The sequence below is a fragment of the Frankliniella occidentalis genome, unplaced genomic scaffold, assembly GCF_000697945.3.
Source record: "Frankliniella occidentalis isolate FOCC.00 unplaced genomic scaffold, Focc_3.1 Scaffold94, whole genome shotgun sequence".
NCBI classification, from domain to species: Eukaryota; Metazoa; Arthropoda; class Insecta; order Thysanoptera; family Thripidae; genus Frankliniella; species Frankliniella occidentalis.
The window spans coordinates 843070-852074 of NW_026267223.1; the positions used below are offsets into that span (position 1 = coordinate 843070).

The window sequence follows — 9005 nt, forward strand, 5'->3', positions numbered from 1 at the left end:
GGGGGGGGGTACTTTATGGCCCGAGATGGGGATGCACCGATGCACCCCTCATCCCCGAACCCACCACCTGGATCCGCACCCGGCCGTGTCGCCACTCCCTCTCCACTCCCACAATATCAGCATGACCTTAGCTCACCTCTCTCTAGGACACAGCTAGATTCCAGTAACATTAGACTCTCTGTGCCCTTCAATCAGACTAGAGAAATTTGACCGACCTAAGACAGCGCGCATTGTTGGAAGTAAAGTGTTTAGTACAGCCCATCCTGGTCGGCCGTACCGTACCGTGCTTGATGGGCCACGGCGCGGTACAGTACGCTGCACTGTTCCCCCCACAAGGCATACTTGGGCTGGGTGGGTACTTCTAATTTTCACCGCGGTTCGTCAAATACGGTACGAACCGGGACAGTAATGGGTTTATGCCCCTGGTTTTTAGTGATTTTTTGGAGTTAACTCCCTGGGTACAGAGCTCTGATCCCTATTTCTGTGGACGACTGGTAACCTTCGGGAGAGAGACGATCTTTTTCGCGTTGGTTCGGGACAGCGGACACGACTCCTCCATTCCCAGGGATAAAAACAGGGAGGGGAGATTGGGGGGGAGGGGGGCAGGAGCAGGAGGACAAGTAATTGTCTTTTTCTTGCTCAGCTCCCCAGTTGCCCCCCCCCCCCTTCCTCACTTCACTCCGTGCCTTTTTCTTCAAAGTTGCCATCGAATGTTGGCCGTCGCCGCTCTCCTAGGGCGCACCGCCTGGTCTGGTCTGATGATCGCGGAGGTAACTCAGCTGGTGCCCGTCACCCTGTTCGCGCCACCGAGGTTATACGGGAAGGCCAGGCCGAGGGATCATTTACTTCAATTCAAACAAGTGTACTTAATTTTTTCCCCTGAATTTCTTCATTATTTCCTTGATTTTTCTCCCGATTTTTAAAATTTCTCTCTTTGTCTCTTTTTTTGAGGGGGGAGGGGGGGCGTTGTTTGTTTTAAGTGTAGGGTACCCCTCGGGCCGGACAGCGTGGCTGTCGCTGCGAACCCGGTTGGAGTTAAGGCACTCCTCCCCCCTTCCCCCCCCGCGCCCGCGCTCGCGCCACGCCGAAGAAGAGCCGCGATGGATTACGTACACTCGCCCGAGCCGTGGACGGCGGAGTGCGGACTGTAAACAAACCTTGGGTGCGCAAAACTCAACGCAAAGCGAAAAATATTGGTTCGGCAAAACGTGCAAATGGGGCGGGGAAGCGAGGCACGAGGAACGAGGCGCTCTCCTGGGAATCGTACTCTTTACCTTTTCCTTCGGACTGTTTTTAGCGTTGTTGTTTATTATTTTATTCGATATTAGAAACGGCGAACAGCGCGTAAATCACAATCGCTTGCGGCGCTGCTGGACGGCGCAAGGTGTGCGGTTTATCGATTTGAGCTTGGCACGCGTGAGCACACGCACTTGCTCACGCCCATGCGCACCTTCCAGCGCGCTCACGCTCATGCTCACTCTCGTGCACTCTCGTGCACACTCGTGCTCACACTCGCCGCTTCTGGAGCGGCCGCCGGCATCAGCCGGCTATAAATTATCTGTTTCTTTTCTTGCTGACCCAAAGAGCCTAGTAGAGCTGTGGACGCGGCTCCTCGAGCGTCGCCGCCCTTTTGGCCGCGGGGTGGGCGGGCACCTCCCCAGTGCCTGTCCTTCTTCTGGTCGATATTTTGTCTGATATTCCGCCGTCGATTGGCGTGGGCAGGCGGTGGCAGGGTAACTGGGTGGGGGGTGGGGGGTCCACTTATGACCCAATACAATTCTTAGTTGAGGAGTTGTAGGTTTCTGCTTGCCCACTGAGCTGTTTGCAATATACCACCAAGTAAATAAATTTTAGTTTAGACCGATTTAAATACGCTTTTGTGACTGGTTTTTCTTTCAGAAGAGTATCCTAGGTCGTGGAAGGGCCTTGTTTCGCAGGGCTCGTTGGCAGATCCTTGGAGCTCTGCTGGGCCGGCCCGGCTGCCCTGGTGTGCTCAGTGCACGGTGACGCAAGGGCAGCGGGCGCCGCCGTGACGGGGCGGGGCGGGGTGGGGCAAGGCGGCAGCTCCGGTCCAGGGCGACCTCGGGGCCAGAGAGCGCCCGCGAGAGACACCCTCTCAAGACGAACAACAGGCGGGCTCAGAGTAGCGCCGCGGGTAGCTGGTTATAACTGAATCCATTTTTTTTTAACGCCTTCTGCGATCCGCAACGAGAGGCTTCCAGCTTTCCAGCTCCAGCCTCGGCGGTCGGCGGAGCAGGCCCTGGATGCTGGAGCCGCTGAAGCGGAGGCCCTGCCTGCGGCCCGGAGAGCACTGGAGAGCCCGCTAGCCCGGCCCGGCCCGGCCCACAGGCAGAGACGCGGAACGTAATGTCCTGGGCGGCCGGCGCCGAGGCTGGCTGGCGCGGGCTGGCGCTGCAGCCGGAGCCAGGGCGGGCAGCCCGCGGCCCAGAGCCGTTAGCCGCCATGGCACCGATACTGCACCGGCCCGCCGACCCGCCCGCGCGAACGGAACGGGCCGGCCGAGGGATCGGAGGCACGACACCCACACAAATACACGCGCACTCTCTCTCACACACACATAGACACACACGCGCGCGCGCGGGCGCGGGCGGCGCGGGTGATGCCGTTGATTAGCCAGAATTGACAAACGAGTCATATCGCCGGCGGGGAGAGGCGCCGCCGCGCGCTGGGCTCCGCAGCCAAAACCTGCTCGCCTGCTTCGCCTCGCGGGCGCCCCCGCCCCCGTTGAGGACGGTCGCCGTCAGACGTGCGGCAGACGCGGTGAGTCACGGGTGTGTCTCCCGCGAGCTGCCGCCGAGCTGACGCACCCGCCGGCCGCGGCCGCGCCGGGGGCCCGGGGGGCACCCTCGCTCTAATGAGCGGGGCGGCGCTGGTCGCTCTCCGTGTCGCCCTGGTCGCCCCGTGCGTCCGCACCCACGGCGGTGTTGGGGGCCGCCAGGATGCAGTCGGGGGAGAGGGGGGAGGGGGTGCTTCCGCCGCGGGCACCACGAGCGCACTGCAACCAAGCTGCGGCGGATAGAGAGAAAGACAAGAGGACAGCGTCGATGCTGCTCGAGCGGACGGACGGGGGCTGGCGGACGCGAGAGCGCGCGTCCGTGCGTCGTGGCCGTACGCGACGCGCGACGCACGCGGACGGGGGACACCCGCGCCGCGCACCTACACGAGAAAAAATGATTTGCTTAATAACTTCATGGGGGATAACTAGCTATCTAGCTAAATTTTTCGTGACATAGCTGAATTTTTAGCTACATTGTTAATTAGTCTTCCCGTATTTAACTATTTGGTTCCCTATACCGTATAGCTAATCTGAAAATTTCCAGAAACTTAAACCGCCAAATCACTCAATCTCCGACTAGCTAAATCGCACCCACGCCGACTCGCCAACTACATGCCCTCGCCCCATGCTTCTCTCGCCCCGCCCCGCCCCGCCCCGCCCCGCCCGCGCTTCGACCGGTCACTCCCCGCCTCCCCCATCGAGCCCGCCCCGCCGGCCTGCACGCTGCAGATCCCATTACCTTTTTGTACATTCCGCCGCGTCCGCCACTCCGCGGCGCGTCGGCTAATCTGTCACTGCATCGCGTAGCGGCCGTGGTGGGGCGAGGCGGGGCGGGGCGGGGCAATGCACCTGACTCGTTGTCTGCGCGGCGGATCTGGCACACAAATGGAGGCCGCTAAAAAACAGAAACAAGGAGGAGGGGAGCTGCTCGAAGGGGCGGTGCGGTACCGCGCACTCGCAGCCAAGCCACCAGCGGTGGAGCAACTGAACAAGGGACAAGGGCCTCGTCGGCCGCGAGGCCGGGCGCGGCTGGCCCGCCGAGCAGACGGATGGGGCCGGTGGCCTACCCCGCCCCACGGCTCCCTTCGTTGCCATCCGCTGCTGCCAACGCCATCCGACCCCAAAGATTCAATTGTACGACGATATGTCGAGGTGCCTTGGGGGTAGAGGGGAGGGGGAGGGGGCACGCTCGCGAGACCCTGTCACCCTAGCCCTCAGGGACGGCTGAAGCTGCCGTTGCAGCTGCCGCCCCTGCCGCGGGTTGAAACTTCTGGAGCTCTCTGCTCTTTGTAGCTCCGCGGCAGGGGGACTGCCCTTCATAAGGGTAACCCAGCTCGAGTTGAACAACACGGCCTGCGTCCTACGTCCCCTCTGCCAACCGTCGCTTCTCCCCGCCCCCCACCACTTGATCTCCGCCCTCGCTTCTCGTTTCTCATTTGCATTCAGGCCTGGCACCCCCTTTGGAGCGGATTATCTACGACGGGAGAGTTGCCAGCCCTGCCCCCGAGCGCCCCCCCCCCCTTCGTCACGCAATGCAGGACCCGTGCCCGCGCGCTCACAAGTCCAGTAGCCTGCAAGTCTGGGAACCTTATTTCTCACGTCGTCGCAGAGATCTATCTTATCATATCAGAGTCGTTTCTGCTTTCAGGGTTCCCTCCCGCCCTGGCGGAGTGCACTTTTCCTTGGACCACTTGTGACTGTATTATTTGGTCTCAGCCTCTGGCCGGCAGCCCTCTCGTGTCGTGTCGGCCCAGCAGGTGCGCCCAGGTGGCCGTCAGCTCTCCCCGAGGCTCTCCCGCCCCGGCTGGTGGGCAGGCGTTGCCACAGGCTGCTGGCGCCGCGTGGCGCGGCGACCCGCTGCCTTGTTTTCCGCTGAATCGCCCAGAAGGACGCTGGGTGCGATTGGGACACGGAGGCCCTGCTGGGTGCCCCCGGGGGCACCCGGACCCGCCCTGCTGCTCTCCTCTAAAAGTCATTTGTCAACGTTTTCATTTATTTGTTGTCATGGTCTGCTGTGATACCGACGCGAGACTCTCCACTGCAACGCTTCCGCACTCATTCTCCATAACGATATTGAGTTATTTCTCTGCCCATCTCTCTAAATTGCCGGGCCTTGCCGCGCCCCGACAGAGACAGATGCGCGTGAGCGTGAGAGACCGCAGGCAGGAGACTCGCGCTTGTCGGTCCAGCGAACGACTCGGCGGGCACAGGAGAGAGAGAGAGACCCGCGGAGGAGGGGGGAGCCGGGCTCGAAGCCAAGGCAGCGGAACGAGAAGACAAAAGCGAGGCGCTCTCCTCGGAGGCGCTCCTCGCCTCCGGCTGCACTGCTCGGTCCGCGGAAATGTCTTCCGAAGGCACTCGCGGCGGCGGTTCGGCTCACAATCACAGAGAGGCGGCTGGTTTGGGGACAGCTGGATTGTATGGTTGTGTTTTCGGTAAGGTTACGGTCGGGTTACGCCATAGTCATGGATGGTGAGGGGGATAGGGGGAGTACTGTTGGCAGCGCTTCGGCCCCAATGGCTTGCCATATTCTGCCCGCCCCGCCCAGACCCGCCCAGCCCCACCCGCCCCGCCCCGCAGGACCTGGTGGAAGGAAGTGCATCGCAGGCGGGTATCCTGCGGGGTCTGGCGGACGGCTGTGTGATTGGACTTTCACTACTCGTATGCCTCAAGCGCGGCCACGTCCCGCCAAACGCGCCACTCGTAAAATTGAACGCGACGGCGGAGATTATCTGGCGAATTTGTGGCACCCCGTTCAGCGGATGTCCACAGGACGGGATGCGACGGGACGGGCTATCGGCTGTCCCGCCCCGCAGGACGCGAAAGCGGGCGTGAGTGAGCGCCCTGTGCACTGTAAAGAATTTTAAAAAGGAATTAGACTTGATTATTTTATAAGTTTCATTTTTGACGGGCGACCGTCTTGGAGGCCCACTCCAACCAATTTATCTTTTACAGTGCGTACTTTACGAATCTAATTGTGAACCCTTTCAAATAAGTCCGTGGGCTTCAGAAATACTTTCTATGGATCGAGCAGGGTCCGGTCGAAGGTTTAACTAGACAAACACCGTTAAAATAAAATTATGTTTTACGTGAAAATAACAATGTAAAATTCTTAAATTACAAGCACAACCTAAATCTACGTGACGAGCAAGGGCTGCTGTAAATTTACAACGTAATTTGTAAATATAATTTATAAGTGTAGGAGTACAAACTCGCGTGCTGTTCGCAGTGTGTCCACTGGTTTAAATTGAAAAGAACGAAGTTCATAAGATCCCAGAGTGTACTTTGTGAAATTAGTTTTTCACACAATGAAACTAAAACTTTGACTGTGAAAAAATATCGTCGTAGATGAGTCACAAATCTTGCTTGTCGGTAAATTCCAAGTCGATACGTTGTTCTTGTAATTTTTAAATGTCAATTTTACCTCACGCTTAACGATTTTTTTTCCTACAAAACCTCGATCTATTTTTCACAGTGGAGCATGCTTGGTGACTATTCCTGTTGTTGAGCACACGGCCCGTCCCAGCAGGCATGCGACATCCCATGGACCGCTGCCGGCGGCGCACACGCATGCGCGCGGTGCACAGTACTCATTTTGATAAGCCGCTGTCGCAAAAACAAACAGAAAAACTAGCGTAAAACACAACATTCATTTTTTTGTGCTCAGGAACAAACTTGTTCTTTAATTTAACGTATGTCTACCGTTACGAAACTGCCAAGTTCAGCCTGGTTCAGCTCAACCAATTCAAGGTCTCCTAGCGCCTGATAGGCAGGCAATATCTTGCCTGTTGTGCATGCGTGTGCTGCGTGATGGCCTACCTCGAGCCTCGCAGGCGCCGAGCTCGCGTCATTTGCCGAATGGTCGAATGACCCTGAGATACGGATGGGACGCATACTTTCCAGACGATCTCTTTAAGAAACAAGTACTGTTATTAGTGTAGTGTTAAACTGTACTATCGGTGTCACTGTCGCGGAACTTTACGCAGACTATAGTGGTGGCGTGCACACTGCACAGATTTCCAATCGCAGTTCTGTAGATGTTCTGCTGGTACTGACGTGTCTGTGAGCTTTCGTGCTGATTGTCAGCACATCGCGTTAGCTTGATGATAAAGCCGTAGTGGGTGCAAACATTTAGCCTGCCATTGAATCTGTCTTAGTCATATAGGTTCGGTTCGTGAAGGGAGGTGAAGAAAGAGTGAAAAGAAAAATTTTGATCGCACAAAAAGTTGCAACGCGTGGTCGCGTGGTACTCCTTACTTTTCGTGGGTATGTTGCCTAGTTTATTTTGTGTATTGTTTGTTTCCTGGAGGGTGGAGGGCAAGCGCTTCCGCTCGGTGGTCATACGCGTAGGGCTCGACTCGCACTCACAATGGCCGGCAGCTCGGCGTGGCGAGGCGTGGCGAGGCGTGGCGAGGCGCCGCCGCGCTCCTCCGTCCGGCCCGCCCGACGCTCTAGTTGGCGGCGTCGCGACGCCCCGCGTCCTCCTGATGACTCTGAGGCGTCTCGCTGCCCAGCGACCGTGGCGCCCGCCTTTTTCCATCTCGTCCCCGTGCATGGAGTCGGGGCGACCACTTATGTCACTTCTCACACTGCTCACTCTTATTCACGTCTCGCATTCGCTGCGCCCGTTTCACACACACTGCACACTGCAAGTACAAGTATACTAATGACGCACACCTGCAGGGGTGCGTCGGTATTTCCGAATCTCCACACAGCTGCAGATGTGTGAATGCGGCCACGAACACACTTCTTAAGGACGGGTAAATGGCTACCTTTTCAAGTGTGAGTATCTCTATTCGCTCACCTACTACTGTGCGAATATTTTGCCACACACCTGCACCTGCGGGTGTGTGAATGCGCAGCGTCCTTGCCCTCCGCTCGGAGACAGAATAACACAATCGGAAGTTGTTGTTTCCGGTCGCGGCCGACAGGTGCCGGGTAGCTGTGGCCGAATAAGGCGCGAGCTGAGGAACCCGGCCCACCTTGTGGAGAGGCTGCGGCGGCCGTCAGCCGTCACCGTCAGTGGGGCGGGGCACCGCGCCGGTACCTGCCGGCTCACACAACAGTGTGCTTGGATAAAGTGTCCACTGGGAATCCAAGTGTACGAACGCGCGGCGCTTACGTCGCACGTCGCACATGAACGCCTGCAGGTGTGCGACAGAATTTGTACACACTTGGTGGTCAGTAAATATGGCTACCTTCCCAAATGTACGATTCCTACTCGCCCACCTGCAAGTGTGTACGTTTTGTTGCACGCCTTCAGGTGTAAGAATGTTTCGTCGCCCACTTGGATTTCCATTTCCATGATAGGCATCAACATGCTAAGCACTGTGTAGGAGTCCGTTGGAGTTTCATTGCAGCTTTTGATACTTTGGGACTGTCAGTCGCGTTACGCGTCCGATCGTTCCAGAGCCGCTTCCTCCCGCCTCGCGTGCGCTCTCGCGCGTTTCGCCTGTTTCCCTTCTTATTTGGGTGTGAGCCGGCTAGGCCATATGCTAAATCGATATTACGAAATGTGTGACGCAAGAGCAGGGAAATGTTCGTCAATGAAAAAGTTATTTTCAACGTTTTGCCCTGGAGCTTTACCGTGTGCCTCACACCTGTGCTCTGTTGGTGCCTCGCCTTGTTGATAGGCAATGTCTACAGTTAAACGCAGTCATAAGCATTCAATTATAAACCAATTCAGGTTTAGTGAATAATTGACTACACGTGAGTTGGACTCTGTGGGAAAGTCGAAAAAGTACAACAAAGGCATTCTTGTTAAAATTGTAAAGCATATGCGTATATTTAAAAATAAAGATTTTAAAACTTTACACAGAAAGCCTGAAAAAGAGAAAAGGCATCACGGTAATAACTAAAAGAGATTTTTCAGGTGGCGCGATCTACTGCAGATTTACAACTCTGTACTGTCAATTTGTTTGGTTCAAAATAAAAATCTTAATAGCCATTAAGGTATTAATTCAGCATTGTTTCTGACTCTGTTTCAGCTATCTGCGCTCATGGACAACGCCGCAAGATGAAGAAAGAAGAGGAGTCATGACCTTGCACTGGTGGCAGCACTGGTTCTGGATTACGGGCAGGGCGCCTGGTAAGAGAGAGAGAATTTAATTGACTTTGCATTTATTACGGATTCACCCAGAAAAGCGTGTTCTCGGCCCAAGAAATGTTCTTGCGGAATCGAGAACATTGGCTTGGGACGATGCAAATT

General features: G+C 56.5%; 1 protein-coding gene across 2 annotated transcripts in view; it reads left to right on the forward strand.

The window, feature by feature from the left end:
* LOC113203926 (mucin-5AC) overlaps positions 1–9005 on the forward strand; it is a 26702-nt gene that overhangs the window by 10709 nt on the left and 6988 nt on the right. The window contains exons 1-2 of one of the 2 annotated variants that reach the window (XM_052269537.1): positions 8478–8506; positions 8785–8885. In XM_052269537.1, coding sequence (XP_052125497.1) covers positions 8834–8885 — 52 coding nt within the window. In that variant the 5' untranslated portion in view covers positions 8478–8506; positions 8785–8833. Of the gene's footprint in view, positions 1–8477; positions 8507–8784; positions 8886–9005 lie in introns of those variants that run through there. The other variant, XM_026418878.2, reaches the window with a different exon arrangement.